Here is a 16,988-nt window from a genome sequence, read left to right on the forward strand (position 1 = left end):
GGTGCGTTGCCCAGCAGATAGCAAGGACTCCTGAGGCATACTCCCATCTGTCCAGGGCTACTTGTAACCTCAGGGATCACAGTTCCTTTCTATAACTTTTCAATAATACGGGGAGTAGGGGTGCTGAACCTCATGCAGTTGAAGATCTGCATGTAACTTTTGACTCTCCCCAAAAATAACTGATAGCCCACTGTTGACTGAAAGCCTTACCTATAACATAAAGAGTCAATCAACACATGTTTTATATGTTAGATGAATTATATACTGTATTCTCACAATATAGTAAGCTAGAGAAAAGAAAATGTTAAGAAAATCATAAGAAAAAATACATTTACAGTACTGTACTGTAAGTTTATCAATACTATAAGTTTACATCCTCTGTTTTACGAGATGAAAAAAACCTGCCTATATGTGAACTCGAGCAGTTCAAACCCGTGTTGTTCAAGGGTCAGCTGTATGAAGTAATTTACAAGGAGCAACTAGTGTGGGACTGGGTGACCAGAGAGAGGGAGTGGATGGTTCTTTCTCTCTGAGCCTCTGCTCAACCAGAAGATTGCTACTACCCCTTAAAGTCAATATGCAGGGCAACTTTCTTTGTTTGTTTTGTAGGTTCTCAATAAATATATGTCGAATAAATGAATGCAGAAATGATAAATATGTACTTTTGATAAAACCAATGAAAATTAACATCACTGATAAAAGCTGACAGCACCGTTTTATATTTTTTAATTAAAAAAAAATTTTTTTTACGGTGAGCCTTAACACAGATTGGATGGAATTGATTATTAGAAGTAAGCACAGAGGTGGTGGTGGGGACCTTCAAAGCGGAGAGAAGAAACATAAACCATACATTTATCAAGTGAATTTCTAATCAATTAAAGAAAAGTTTCCATTTATGAAAAATTCTCCAATAGAAGCATGTTGGCATTAAGTGGATACTATCTATTCAAGAGAGGATAGCTATTCAGATATGGCCATAGCTATTAGTGAAGATAAGCAGTTATTGTGTGATGAATCAGAGAGGCCAGATTCCAAATATTCGGTGCAGTGGTTTCTAAATGAAAGTGGAAAGCTCATGGCCCTTGGAGGCAGAGACCTGCACTGTCTCTGTGACCCCACCGCCAGCTTCGGTTTCCTTGTCTGTAGGATGGGAGTAAGTGCATCCACCTTGCCTCACGGTGAGCATTGGGTACAACAAATGAAAAGTAGCCAGCTCATTGCCTGCCCATAGTAGGCACTCAATAAGTAACAGCTCTTGTTACCGTCGTTAAAACGGGTTTAGTGCCTGTCGCTCCAGTTCTCGTGGCATCATGGCACACCTGCCCAACGTGTGCTGAGGTGACTTACGTCAGCTCCTCTACTGACTACGAGCTCCACGAGGGCAAGAAGCTCCGTGACACGAAGGCTCCACGTGGGCCTCTGCGCATCACATAATAGGCATCCCATAGATATTTACTGACTGAATAAAGAAAGCTATGAAGAAAAATAGTGACATATATTAAGGAAATTCTTGGCAGACATCACTTGGTGCATTTTTGTAACTTTGTTGAAAAAATTTACATAAGCAATTTTAAAATACAGCTCTTGCTCAAAAGCGAATTCAGAAAGTTTACTCTTTGAAAACTCAGGGACTCACTACCCTTATAAACACACAGTTTCTACTGTGTAGAAAGGAATAGTTTGAGGACAATCTTCAATTCACATTAAAAACACAAGATTTATATCACAATACTAGTTGTTTTTATCCCAATAATCATAGGGAGACTACTATTACTAATGTGGGCCAGATCTGTCTGATTCCAGAGCTTGCTGATAACCACTTCCTTAGACAAAGTCTCAGCTGGAACAAGTGGACATGTCCAGACTGGCATCGGAGGGCATTGGAGTAACACCTGAGACTCAGACTAAAAGCTGACATTTCAGCTCAGTGTTTAAATCTTGGTGTTAACACCACCAACCACAAGCTGAATTCTTAGGTGGTTCGGTTAGCTTTGATCCTTTCCAAGGTCACTGATGCCACCCTTAGTTCTGCCTAGTCACCCCATAAGTGGGTACCAGGGGTCACGGGGACAGGGGAACAGAGTGAGGGTGTGTGGACAAGATGCTCTGGGCAGATGGGCTATGAGGTCTCCGTGTAGGTCATCAGTGTGGCATGTTCCATTTATGACACCTCAAGAGTCTCTACTACTTTGTGTGCTTATTTCCTCTCTTATAAAATGAAGGGGATTGGGCCAGATGAGCTTTAAGGTCCGTTCAGTGATTCTGTGAAAGGCTCAAAAAACCTTAAAGACTTCTATCTAGTGACATTGGGTCTACAATTGTCAGGTTTGACCTTGAGTCAAAGTCAAGAGACTGCCTGCCGTTATTAGTCAGGGTTCCCGATTTGAAAGCAATGACACCGACATGGATCAACAGGAGATGGCCAGTGGAGCAGCAACTGGAAACATGGGGATCCAGGGAGGCAGGAAAGGTCGGGATGCAGAAGCTGTGAGGGATTCGACAGCGGTCACCATGCCAGGGCCTCTAGCTGCTCCTGAGGGCCTTGCAGTGAGTCCTCTAGACTCCGAGTCCCGCGAGAGCTCTCCCACCTGGGGCGGAGCCAGGGGTGGGAGAATCTGTGGCTGAGGTTCCCAGAACACAAGCCAGCCACTTGTAATTACTCTCCCACCAAAATCACACACAGCAGAGAAGGAGTAATGCCCTAAAAGGAACCTGGAAGCTGTAAGGGTAACTCACGCCAGGCGCAAAACCCATGAACACCCACCATAGGCGGCAGAACCTAAGAACACAGAGGTTGGCGATGACCATATGTCCTGTGATTACATGGGTTTTGCTGAAAGAAATATTTAGTAGTATCATAATCCACAATACATTTAACACGTAATTAGTAAAAGGATTCTGGGGAAGTTTTATGAGCCTTAAGAGGAAATCACTGATCCTGTCAGCCAAACTAGGCCATCCAAAGGCAGAGAATGAGTAACCAGGAAACCCTCTTTATGAGAATTCACTGAGTCATGGGGACATCCTTCTATTGCTGACAAAACCAGGACTGGTGCTAATTCATGGTTTAGCTTTTCAAATTCAGATCACTCAATCAGTCAACTAATATCGAACATTCCGATATGCCATCTTCCTTTCCTTTTGCACTCCCGCAAAAGTCTCAAACCTCTCTCCTTACCATTTCTGATCTGTGAAATCTCCCAAATGTGTTCCTTATAACTTAGCACTCATTTTATATCTCAAGTGGTGTCTGTCCCCCAGGTCACTTACAGCTCTCTGAAGTCAACTGTTACTTCCTTCTGTCGCAACTTTCATACCACACGCTCACAGAGCTTTTGCAATCCCATCAGAATCCTAACTGGAAAGAAGTGAACTCCTAAACTGCAGAGCGACTCTCTAGTTAAAAAATAAGCACACAAAGATTCGGATATTGCAAATGAGCTGTGGTTGTCCACAGCCCCCATGAAGGCAGGCAGTGGGCGAGCCCGTAGTTTCTGTCTACACTTGGGAGCTCACAAGACAGCTGCTCACTCCCCCTTGCTGATCAGAGGAGCTGCACCCTCTACAGGGATGTGTGCCTGCGTTTCTCTCTCTACCTGCCTCTCTCGTCTGCCCCTTCTCCAGACAATTTTCCACAGAGGCAGCCACAGTTTCCACACAGGAGGGACTGAGGAAAGGCAGTATGACTGGAAGAGTGGCTAGGAGACTCATCTTCAAAATGCATTTACAAAGCACACTCACTGGCAGAAATTTTGCCTAGATTTTACGTTCACTTGGATGACTTTGTGAGGATGTAATGGAGAATACGAAGAAACCTAACTCTCCCCTCTCCCCTGAAGCCACGGTTTATGAGGATTACTTATTACCTTTGTGGAATAGTTTTAACATCACCTTTTTCACTTTAAAAGCTAATATAGATCTAAATAAATACTTAGGTAATAATATTGTGCCAATGTTTATTTTTAGTTTTGACAAACGTATCACAGTTAAAAAAAGATGTTAACATTACGGGAAGCTGGTGAAGGATACCAGGAACTTATTTGTAATTTTTAAGTAAACCTAAAGTTATTCCAAAACAAAAAGCTTTTTCTAAAAAAAAGTGAAGTGAACAATGTTTCCTATTTTTCTAAAGGAAAATGAATAAAAACCCCAAAGTTGTCTCGTTTGTCTGAAATCTATGCTGACTGTGCTTAGAGCCAGTAGTTCTAAGAAAGAAAAAATAATAACTTCCCACTGTCTACACTTTCAACAGATCTTCCTCAATATTAATGTAGTAACAGCTGCAATTAAATAAAATCTCAATACAATTCAGCAATGTTCATTAGATCCCATTAGCGACAAGAAATTTTGTCAAAACTCATAAAAAAAAACTCTTGGAATTAAGTGTTCCTAGATGAATTTCTAGCAGATAAAAGAACTGAGGCCACATATCATACTGTGTGTGTGTGTGTATTTATGTTTAAGATAACCTGTTCTTAGAGATATTTTCCTTTTTCATTATTCATAAATAATGAAAAGTAAATCATGATAAATTTCCTTGAGTCCAAATAACAAATACAATTTTGGAACTGCTTTGAAGATGAAAGAGAAAAGTAAGTTCTAAAGTAATGGGACATATATAAAAATTAAGTGAAATAGAGTAAGGCGTATAAGGTATCTCTTATTTTTTCCTCTGCATGTTATTTTTTCAAATTAAGCAATGAAGGTGGGAGGGGGGAGGGGGCTACACTGGTGTCAGTAAATAAGAACACGCCTTCATGAGTTTTCTTCCCTGTGATCTTTCATTTTTAGAATCTCACCAGGCCTCTCAGAAAGCTACCCCCACCTTACCCACCTTACCCCCACTTCAAGTAAGTCACTTAACTTCTTTGTGTCTCAATTTTCTCATCTGTAAAATGAGGAGGTTGGGTTAGGTGTGCGATGGGAAACTGGCAGGCCAGTGGCCATATTTTGAGCCACAGATCTGTTTGTTAGCCCTACAAAATTATATATTCATTTAAAGTTACTTGCCAACATTTCATATTCAAGATATTTCTCATAAAACCCTGGCCTGGGTCTTGGGCTTCTGACGTATCAAAAGGCTGAGACTATATTCTAGCATGGCAATAAGGCAGCCAGTAGAAAACAACAGCTGCCCCTTATCCCTGGGACATCCTCCAGTTCACCAAAGTCCCACGCTCACCTGGACCATTGCTCTCTCATTAGTAACCTACGCAGCCTCTGGACACATCTGGGTTTATCATCCTTCCAGCTTTAAGATTCTGATTCCCATTGTGACTGTTTACTAACAAAAGAGAATTTTAACTTGGCTTCCAGTACACTGGACTTTCTGTAGGAGCCTGACTTATGTATTAGTACAAGCACAATTGTACACTTGTTTTGTTGAGCATTTCCATAAGAAACATAAGAACAATAAATCTAATACAGAAACCACCATACCACCATAGAGCAGGCGTTTTAATTTTTTTCTTTTTTAAAAATTTCTGCTGCCTAAAGTTGTTCTCCTAGAATGCAATCTTACTTTAAGGGCTATTTGGGTCAGACTGTGGGGCCACTGTAGGCTGGATAATAACTCGGCCAGGACATCGCTGGTTACATAACTTAAGTATTCAAAAATAAAACCCCGGTGGTCTTCATTCTTACTCCTTATAGAACCAACTTTACAGTGGAAATAAAAAGGACAGGGCACTCAAGATGCAGTTGCTCGTAATAAAATGTCAGACCAGGTCAAAATGAACCAAAAGTTATGTATGATTGCATAAAGAAAAACAAATTGTCTGCAATGTTCATAAATGGCATGATTTTTAGCTACCAATGCCACGAAGAGAAAGACAGAAGGCTAAGTTAGTTGTGAAACTATTTGAAAACATGTTCTTTTTATAGGAGTGGAGATTAGCCTTTAAGTTCTTGTCTAAGACACTGTGCCAGGTTCCCAGAGGGCCCGGCCCTTCTTATTTTGAAAATAAATTTAACATTACTTTTTCTTTGGGTGGGTAAAAAGGGATACAAGCTATTATGCTGCTGGACTTGACATTAAAAATGCCAAGCGTCTCATAACATAGACGCTTTTTTGGCTTTGTTTTTATTTTTTAATGCTCTAACCTCAACTCTAAATTTACAACATTGCTGGAGATCTTAGGAATTAGGAGGAAATTACCTCATTCCCTTTAAACTTTTTTAGACAGCTAAGTTCTTTCCATAGATGGCAAACCAAGAAGGAAACAGAATTAAGGTACATTAGTGTAGTAGCTGCCACAACTTACCTGCTGTTTTGTTCTGAGTATGCCTACAACCCGTTTGTGAGCAAATGAACCCTGGCTACTGGCATCTGGTCAGGGAGAGTGCCTGTCCTTGGCTCTCCATTACCATGCAGTCCCTGAAGGGGCTTGGCAAGGGTCCCCGGTTACCAGAGGTGCCCAGTACCAGATGAGTGACTTTCTTATGGACTTTGAATTGGTTCTCTGCACACACAGGTAAACCTGCACACACAGGTAAACCTGCACGGGGGTGGAAGAGGAAACAGAGGCAGGCTGAGGACCACAGTGGGGGGACCCAGGAGGAGGAAACAATGGGTATGTGCTGCTGAGGGTATGCCAACATGGCCGCATCAGCCGGTGTGTGCCCATGGAAGTGAGGACAGATAACCTGCTGCCTGGAGGCCTTGGCTGTGTGGCTATAGAGATGGTGCTGTATTCTCTGCCCTTCTTCAAGCACCCTGAAAACAAGCCCCATCCACCTGGCAAACGGAGCATCATCTGGAAAATTTGTTCCAATTCACACACTTTCTTATTAAAAGCTTTTTGTAATACTCTGTGAAACAAACAACTCTAGGTATAACTAAGACATTTTTCTACAAGAGTTTTGAAGGATCAATCATCTCTATTAGGACGTGAACAATAAAACCCTCTGGAATTAATGAATTTGCAGAAATCAGTTGCTGACTAATGCATTGTTTCTTGTAGTCCATAAAAACTGAAGCTTTTATTTTGGGTATACTATGCTAATATCCCAAGGAAGAAAGATTCACATCACTTCCATGAACCATAAATACTAAGGAGAGACTAAGAGATGGAAGGGGGGAAAAAATAAGATGAACATGATATCGCTGATGATGGATATACTAAAAAAAGGTCATTCAATTATAAATAAATTTAAAATATGAGGGTGGAGATGTAGGAGGGTATAGTAAAATGTACAGATGTAAGTGGTAATTATTAGGAAATCAGACATATAAACCAGACTGAAAAAAACTGATAACTCTTTTCACTTCTAATTAGCTTTGCTTTAATACAAATTAACTTCAGACATAACTGAAAAATACTTTACAAGTACCTTTGAAAAACCATCAACCTGGAACTGAACAAACACTGAAAGTTCATTCTTATCACCTGGGCTTTTCCTAGCTTAAACCGCCACCTTTCAAGTTATGTACACCTTATGGAGAAAATATCACAAAAGTAGGAAAAAATGGGAATAACCTAAAATGACATCAATATTGAAAAACAGGTCCAGTGGAGATAATAATATTAGGCTGGGCATATGCATGCATGAAAACAGAAAGGCAAGTGATAAAGACTGGTGATAGAACATATTTGACATAATTATTTAACAAATATAAAAGGAAAATAATGAATTATTCACAAAAGTGAATTGGTTGCCAAAAACAAAACAAATCAAACCAAACTCTTACAGATTTGATGAGACTTGGTAAACAAAGGAGAGTTACAGTGATAACTACAACTATTCTGAACCCGTCAAAAAAAATTAGTGACAGCCTTGCTCTACAAATTGAACTGGGAAACTCCGAAACACAGGGGACATAAAAACCCAAACACGTCATCCCTTTCATGAAGTCCATTTCTCTATTCCTCATTCTCACTCATATTCTAACAAAGCCAGATGTCCTCATGGAGACTCTTCTGAGCTGTTTCTGAATCCCACAAACACTTTTCTTTCTAGTCTTTTCTTGGTTTTGTTATGTCCCTCTTTTTGAGGCTTCTAATAAAATATTCACCTAAAACTCTGTCTAGATGGAACAAAATCTGTTTCCACTTGTGGAGTGAGCCACACAAAGGTCTTCTCGCCTCTGTTTTTCTGAATCCAGCACCTGCCCCGCCCCACAATGGCTCTGACAGTCAATGGACAGACTTTGTAAACGAAAGTGATGTGCGGAAAAGTCCTGAGCTCTCACCACTGCTTTCTCTGCCTCCTCCAACTCAGGTGATTCCTTGTAATGTTCTCAAGTGCCAGTCATGCCCTAGCCCCATGACAGGAGAAGACTGCGTGTTGCTCAGTGCTGGAAAAGAGGGTGGACAGCCAGGAAAAGTTGTGTACAGATGGGAAAGAAGCAATGTCAGGAAAAAAAAAAAAAAATCTGTCAACCCAGGGAAAGCACTGTTCCGTTGGTAGAAATACACACAGCGATGAGCTGAAGTCTGAATGGAAGAAAGTAATTTATATTTGTCTGATAACATGAACGCAAAAAAAGAAAAAAAAGAAAAAGAAAAAGCAATAAATTGAAAACTTTTCTATTGAGTGATAAAAATTAGAATCCACTTCCAGTCTTGAAGATCTTAAATGATGAGACGATCTGTCTTCCAAGTTAAGTTTTTGAAAGCACGTTTTTTTTTTTTTTTTAAGGGGGCATTAGTTGAAGGGGAGAAGAGCTCATTAAAAGTAGGAATTGTGAGGCAGGTGACTTGAAGGTGGGGAAGGCCGAAAGCAATAAATTGAAAACTTTTCTATTGAGTGATAAAAATTAGAATCCACTTCTAGTCTTGAAGATCTTAAATGATGAGACAATCTGTCTTCCAAGTTAAGTTTTTGAAAGCACTTTTTTTTTTTTAAGGTGGCATTAGTTGAAGGGGAGTAGAGCTCATTAAAAGTAGGAATTGTGAGTCAGGTGACTTGAAGCTGGGTCAGGCCTGGGCTGAGGAAGTTGGGTGAAGATGTTTAATCTGTATAGACCTGTTTTCTCCTTTGAAAATAGTGAGGGTTTGATGAGATGACCTCTCAGATCCTTTTTATCTTTAAAATCCTATTACTTTTCTACTAAAAATGCTAGATTTAATAACTGGCACTTGAATTTCTACAGAAGTTGTGTGCAAAAATAATCTCCCAGTCACTAACAGTATAAATCATCAACAGTATGAAGCATCATCTGTCCTAACAGCTCAAGGAGCATAAAGCAGCTTTAAAAAAGCATTTGCAAAAGCCCTTTTTGTTAAAATACTTAGGAGGGAATTTCAAACATAAAAAAACAAAACCATTCATGTCTTCAGGGTCAAAGGTCCAGGAGTAAAATTAAATTTCTATTTTAAAATGGAAATGTAATGTTACAGAGTTTAGATAAGCTTTTAAAAAGAACCTGGAATTATTATTATTAGCACTAATAAGAACGTTTATAGTGTAGCAGCTATGAATAAATTTAAGAACTAAAGAATGACAAAATACATTAACTAACCAGATAACGAGCATTCACCAAATGCCTATTCCTCAGGAAATGCCTGTATTATGTATGTGTTTGAGGGGGAGGAAGGTAGATAAGAAACACATCCACAAAAAGGAAATCAAAGACAATGTCACTGAAAGAGCCCTGAACCAGAACCAGAAACTGACAGGTCTGATCTGAGTTTTGTCAGGCACGAGACTTCAGGCAAATTCCTGAATTTTGCTGGGCTGGGGTTTTCTCATCTCTAAAATGGGAATAATAACCGCCTTGTCCAATTTTCAGATGCCATGAGGAATGAACAGGATAATGAACATGAAAACGCTCAAAACTAAAAAGCCTTTTAAAACCAAATTATGAGGCAGTGGTACACAGGTGGAACAGAAGTTCAGAAGAGAGGTTGTTCAGAGCTGAGATGACCAGGCACAGCTTCCCCCAAAAGGAGGGGCTCTGAATCAGAGCGGGTATGGGGGAAGCGAGTGCTGGGCGGTTTGGTGAGCAGGATCAGCAGCACCTGGACTTGCCCCTGAGCTAAGGGCTCACGCTGCACCTTCCCACGAGTGAAGTGATAAGGAATGCCAGGCAAAGGACCGGGAGTTCAAAATTCTGGCAGAGCCAGAAAAGGAGGAAGGTGCCATGTCAGTGGTGAGAAGTTCAAGGAGCAACAAATGTGTGATGAGAATGTCTGCATCTGCTTTACAGATATGCACCCTGAAATTTTTCCTTAGGATGTTTTAAATGAATGCTATGTGCAGACCAATTGATAGGCAAAAGTTTCCTTTATCCAACTAAAACATTTTCAAAGGGCTGGTTTCCACAGTAGGATGAACCACCTGATGGAAGCTTAAATACACACATACAGGCCCAGAACTTGTAGTTTACCTGCAACCTATTTTGTTTTTAAACCTAACCCTATTTCTTTAAAGTCCTGAGTATATGCTAATGCACTGAGAAGCCTTTGCAGCTCTTAAACACAAATCATCGTAATTTAGAAAAAACAGGCAAAACGGGCACTAAACATTTCAAGGTAAAATGTCAAAGCACAGAATACATTTGGTCCTGGTAATTTCTGGTTATGGTTTCAAAAAATGGATATTACTACAATCATGTAGTGTCCTCTAACAGGAAAAAGTGATAACTACATACCACACAGAATGTTTTCATTGCTGAGTCCCAGGCTGCTGAATCATATAAGTTATTAAACTTATAAACTTTACTATATTATATTTTGTGGGAGTAATAAAGACCTCTTACTTCAGTCTATAAAAATGAGAATTCATGTAATTTAAACAGAGCCCAGGAAACTACGGAAACAAACTACTCAGCCATTCAAGCTGCTTTGGCTGTGCCACTGACTTGGAAGAGTTCATGGGCTAGAATTCTTACAGAATAATACATCAAAAACAACCTGTAATCAGCACCATTCTAGGAAGAAATGTAGGCAATTTAAAGTTTGTTACTAGTTAATAGTACAAACAAATGAAAAGACAAATTATATTCAAGTACTTTGGAAATAACTTCATCAGGAAAGTTTGCTTTCAATTAGCATGTCAATTAAAATTTGTCTTATCTGTTCATTAAATGAGAAAAATACATCTGTCATAATAAAACTGCAATTAAAACAGGTCAGGTCTACAACAAACCTCTTCTCTAATTTAAAAATGAGTCCTTTCCATTTTGAACAATGAGCGTAATGACGTTGGTTGAATGTAAGGCGTAATCCCGGTGTTTTCTCATTGTTTGAAGAGAGCGGGGAGCAGTCACCCCAGTTACGTGAAGAGAGATGTCCTACAAGTCCCCAAGGACACAGATGCAAAAGCAACCAGTGGGAGAGGAAGTCAAGGTTACAGTGACTGAATTAAGAAGAATGGCGATGGCGACGTAAAATGGTACAACTTCTCTGGCAAACAGGCCACTTCTTAAAGAGTTAAATAACATACATCTACCATCTGGTCCAGCCATTCTACTCCCAGGTTATTTACCCATGAAAAATGAAGGAATATGTCTCTACAAAAACTTGTATGTAACGAGCACTTTTATTTGTAATAGACGGAAACCAGACACAACTCAAATGTCCATCAACAGGGGAGTAGGCTATATGCATAAAATGGAACATAACCTAGCAATAGAAAGTAGTGACGCAGTATCACAAATGAATTGCAAAACAATTATATGCTGAGTTAAAGAAGCCAGACAAAATTGAGTATATATGATATAATTCCATTTACATTCATTTTAGAAAATGTAAGCTAACTATAGTGATAGAAATAAGATCAGTAGTTGCCAAGGGACAGGACTAGGGGAATTACAAAGAGACACAAAGATACTTTGGAGAGTGACGGATATATGTTTGTTGTCTTGACTTTAGTGATAGTTTCACAGGTATACATGTCAAAACTCATTAGACCATACATTTTAAGTATATGCAGTATGTCAATTCTACCTCAATGAAGCTACTTTAAAAAAAAAAAAAAATCAAAAGGAGGGAGAAGTAGGAGAAAAAATGAGAGTAAATTTCCAGAGACAGAACAGGCTAAACATGGAGGACCACGGACCCTGAAGGAGAGGAAAAACCTCAAAGGAAGACCACTGAGGAAACGAAGTAAAATTATATTCCACTTAGGAAGAGGAGTACACCGAGGCAGTGGGCACCTCCACCCCAGGTAGTGATGTGTGGGGGAGCCTCTTGAGCGGGCAGGAAGAGAACCAGAAGAAAAGAGGAAACCGTGAAGAGAAGCTCCAGGTTTCCGGCAGAGCCCTCCAAGTTCGCCAGAGTCAGAGTAGGCAGGGAGATAAGAATTCAGGGCGAATACAAACGTACGGGAGCAGGACTCCCTTAAACTTGCCACCCTGGTTCTAAATCTGACATCCCAGAATCGTTCTTTACTCCTTAATCATGTGTGACCCTTGAGCAGCCACATACCTGAGGTGGTGCAGGCCCAGGGAAGGACTGAGAGAATCCTATGGATACCAGATGAGCGAGGGCCGGCCAACTGGATGGGGCACGCCTGGGAGTCCTGGTTGTTGGGCTGAAGGTCTCCTCCTCCCCACCTGTGTCAGGCATTCGTGCCAGGCACAGTGGAGCTACTGGGGAAAAGGCAGCGAAATAAGTAACCTTGTAGCCCTCAAGACTCTGACATCAAGGTGGTGGTTTGGGACATCAAAGACAGGTTTGCGCTGCCCGAGGCGATGCAGGTTTCTCTTGGAGCAGCCTGCTCTGAGAAGACAGCCAAAAGTTAGGTCACCTAAGTGTTTCCTTCAGAATTCCTCAGGCACCTCCATGCTCTGACACCACCAGTTCCTTAGCTCATCCAAGCTCATCCCCCTCCCCTGGCACCTGGCCCCAAAGGAGGGAGTAGCTGCTTAAACCCTCCAAGTAGCAAAGGTCAGCCCTAGGTTTTAGATCCCACCTAAATAGTATGCGTTTTTGTTTTTTTTTTTTTAATTTACCTCTAAATATTCCCTAAATTAGGGACGACTGATGTCAACACATTTTTGAGACCTCAGTTCGTCCTTATGAGTGAAAGGAGATCTGGAGGGAGCGAGGAGAACTGAATTCTGTCAGGGTTTTGCTCTGCAAAACTCAGTGTTACTCTATTAAAACAAATCAAAACCAAACCCTATCTGAGAAAAGAGACTCAAAAGTAATGGGATTTTCATTATTTCCTAGTTTATTTCTGCCCTTTTACTAAGGAAGTACAAAAAGGGACTAGTGATTAGGAAACCTTTTAAGTTTTTTCAGGGAAGTGGGAGCTCTTCCTCTCATTTCAAATTATTTTAAGCATTAAAAAAGGAAAGAAAACTTAGTCTGATGTGAGCATAAAGAACAAAACCCCTTTCATAGGTTTCTTTCTGGGACTTAAGGCAAATCACTAGACTTCTCTGGGCCTCAGTTTTCTCAACTATAAAATGAGAGGGTTGGCTTAAGTCTGTGGTAATATAAGCCATCCATTCATTCGATATTTGAGAAACTACATCCCAGGCACTGTCGCAGGCACTAGGTTACAGCAATTAAAGGTTAGGCAAGTCCCCTGCACTCGAATTACATTCTAGAGAGACTGAAAATGAAGGAAAACTAAATAAGATAATGTCAAGTAGTGATAAGCACTAAGAAGAGACCCCAGGACTGCCTGGGTAGGAGGTGGCGTGCCTTCCTTCACTTTAGAGAATGTGATCAGGGACAGCCTCTCTGAGAAGGTGAGAGCTGAGTAGAGTCTGGAATGATGAGAAGGAACCAGTCACTCAATTCCAAAAGAGAACGGGCAACCTTTGGTGGTTCTCTTTATAGGTGAAAGAACACCTACTCCTCTTTTTTACTTTATACCCCTCCTTTCAATAGTACATAATAATTCTGTTAAAATGTATTTATACCTAACTCTTTAAAGAACAGCAAAAATATCATTCGATTTGAAGAACTCCAAGACAGGCTTTCTCTTCTACACAATTCCTTTTTATTTCCAAGTTTCTGTCCTCATGGTTATAAATTTCCCACTTATTCTAGGCAGAAATCAACAGGATTTAAATCAGTGTTTTCCAAACTTTTACAACAGCGACCCACATTAAGAAATAAATCTTACCTTGTGACCTAGTGTATACATAAAAACGTAACAAAAGTTCTAAAAAGCCGAGCTGACCGTGACTACTTGCAATGCACTATAGTACATTCTATTTCATTTCATCTTTCTTAAATGCTAAAGTGATTTCACAGGTAACTCATAGTTTGAAAACACTATTATAAACTGCCATTGGCTAGTAATTTTGTTCAAAGACAAACCAAAACATGGAAAAATTCAATATTAAACGACCTCAAAGGCAACCTCCACTTCCCCTTTTTTCTGTATACATACTCGCTTTAAAGCAATGGAACCCTAATTTCTTTGTGTGACTTGTGGAGGAAATGCCCAAAGGGGACATTTTCAGGAGGGCTAGGGTGGGGGGTGGGGAGAAGGAGAGGAACCCAAATATGCAAATCGTTTGTTAGGTGAAGAGATGCTTTTGGTTTCAAAGATTGCCCAAGAAAAGATTCACAAAGTCTTCACAAAAACAACAGGGGTACGTGCATGTATGTATGTGGGGGGTGGGGAGAGGAGGCCGTTAGTAAGCCATTAAATTTTAAGTACCCAGAGGGGTCCTTCTGCATCCCTACCTCTCCTTACCACAGTCCCAGTTCCACATGGACGGATGCGTAACTGCAGCACTGAGAATCATACTTCAAATCTGGCATATAACACAGGAGTGCTCAATAACACATCGTTTAATAACTTTTGAATAATGGAGCTCATTGTCACCATAGTCCTAACTTTGTATGTATACCCAATTATCACATTTTCCTGGAATGTATAAATGTCATGCAATAGTAAATGAAACTGATTTATCTTCAGGTCATTGTTTAAGTCCAGGGAGCTTAATGAGGTATTTTTCTCAAGCATTAAGTGGAAAAAAGATGTTTTCTATTGCAAGGTACAAGAGTTATGTTGGCTGTAATAGAAAGATTCCATGTCTGCTAGTGGTCATGGTAAAGCTAGGATTAAAACTAGCGTGTTAGTTTAATAGGTAGTTTCCCAAGGAACACTAACTAGTGGGCTCTATCAGCCAAGGGCTCTCTCTGATGGAAACTGTGCCAATTTCTCTGTGAAACGCGGTTACCATTCTCACCCCTGAAGTCAGAAGTGCATGCACCCAATTTCCAGTAGCCCCAGGGCCCTGGAGCCAAAGAATTACACCTGCAAGCAAGCATTTTTCCCACACTGCCACACAGCTGCCACACACAGAAAGCAGTACGTTTAAACGGGGCCCTTCAGCCCCATTTAAGGAAATCATTAATGATTTCAAATTACAACTGTTGCTTTATATCAAAACAGTGATAAATCGGGAAGCTACATTCATGATGCTTTCTCTTAAGTCATTTATCTGTTCTCCTCTCAGGAGCAAAAAAGATATTGAGACAAGTGTGAACCTGTCAGAGCTCCTTATTATACATGCAGCCCTCCTTTCGCCCCTCCCGTTCCCCACTCCAGCACCCCTCCCTCTCTGGATTTCCTGCATTGAGGCAGTGACCTCCGGTGAGGAAGTGCAAGAGGCACCTTATCAAAACAAGGAAGATTCACCATGGAGGGAGTTAGTCAGGCGACACAGGCGACGGAGGCTAAAACAACCCCCTCATCCTAGCAGGTCAATTCACTCCGTTCCCCCAGGTCAACAACAGGCCGGGTTTCAGAAAGGAAGAAAGTCCTGGAGGAGAGTGGTCACCCATCCAAATACAGGAGCATCCGCTTAAACGCAGAATGGAACGAACCCTGCTGCCAGACCAGAGGTGTGGGCAGAAGAGTGTGTCAGCGTGTGCGCAGGGACAGCCTATATATGGGCAAGACATTAGTGGCAACGAAGGGAGACCCACCACGGTTGACAAAGCCACAACTATTATGACTTAAAATATCACCCGCAGGCACTGGCTTCGGTGCCAGAATTTCCTCGGATTTATTTTCAGGCAAGTGACTCACAACCACGTCTCCCTAAGTAATTCCATTAAAATGAGTCGCCGGTTCCACTAACCCGACTTTCCGCTGCCCTCTGGCTGCCCCTCCCTCCACTCCGCCCATCCAGCAAACCCAGATAGCTCGCAGACTGGGCAACCGTACCCCAGGGGAGCAGAAGGCAGGCTCTCCGGCCCGGCCCCCAGCCTCGGGATGGAATGAATGGGGCCGCAGGCCGGTGGGAGCGCGGGGAGGGCGCGTGCGGGCCTTGTGTGGGTTGTGTACGCGTGTGTGCGCGCGTGGGCACGCACCCCGGCCAACTTACGGAGGTGGAGTTGGTCCTCGCCTGGCCCTGGTTCCGCACCTCCTGCTCCCGGAACTGCAGTCCAGCCAGATGCTTCTCCAACGCCTCCCAGTCCATTGGGGGCATCGGGGGCTCCTCCGGGACGCACGACCCGCCGTCCGTGGGCTGAAGGCAGAGGCCCCCAGCAGCCGGGCCCCGGCCGCCGCGCCGGCCCCCCGCCGGCTGGGGCTTCTGGATCGCCGGGCGGGGGCCCCGAGAACCGCTCGGCCAACCGGCCACCACCACATTGCCATTGTGCCTGAGGTCCTGAGGGTCGTGCGGGTGGAGGTTGCCGTTGGGCACCGGGGGCGGCATAGCGGTGGTGGACCTCCTACTCCCGCCGCCGCCGCTGCGGGTCTTGGCGCTCACGTCCCCCGGCTCCCCGGCCGGACAGCGGTCATCCCGGTACCCTCGCTCGTTGCGCTCGTCCTCCTCTTCCTCCTCTTCCCCGTCCTCCTCTGGCGCCCACTCATCAATCACCTTCTTCTGGTAGATTGGGAAGGGCTCCTCATAGTCCTCCAGGGCAGACACCAAGTCCAGGCTGCCCCCGGGCGACGACGAGGATTTGCACTCGGAGCAAGGGGTCACTTTGGTGGAGTTGGACTGCGAACTGGCGCGGCTGCTGCTGCTGCTGCTGCCGGCGTCACTGCCTAGATCCATCCCATCCTCTCGGTAATCCTGGGGGGAGGAGGCAGAAAGAGTGAGCCTCCTGGCCGAGCCTGCT

General features: G+C 42.4%; 1 protein-coding gene across 6 annotated transcripts in view; it reads right to left on the reverse strand.

Annotated features, from left to right (window-relative positions):
- Window positions 1–16,988, reverse strand: part of LOC102887821 (schwannomin-interacting protein 1) — a 136,869-nt gene that overhangs the window by 95,377 nt on the left and 24,504 nt on the right. For all 6 annotated transcript variants that reach the window (XM_025044220.1, XM_015586514.2, XM_015586513.2 and 3 more), the window contains exon 2: window positions 16,247–16,942. In XM_025044220.1, coding sequence (XP_024899988.1) covers window positions 16,247–16,924 — 678 coding nt within the window. In that variant the 5' untranslated portion in view covers window positions 16,925–16,942. The remainder of the gene's footprint in view (window positions 1–16,246; window positions 16,943–16,988) is intronic.

Source organism: Pteropus alecto, unplaced genomic scaffold (assembly GCF_000325575.1).
Source record: "Pteropus alecto unplaced genomic scaffold, ASM32557v1 scaffold81, whole genome shotgun sequence".
Classification (NCBI taxonomy): Eukaryota; Metazoa; Chordata; class Mammalia; order Chiroptera; family Pteropodidae; genus Pteropus; species Pteropus alecto.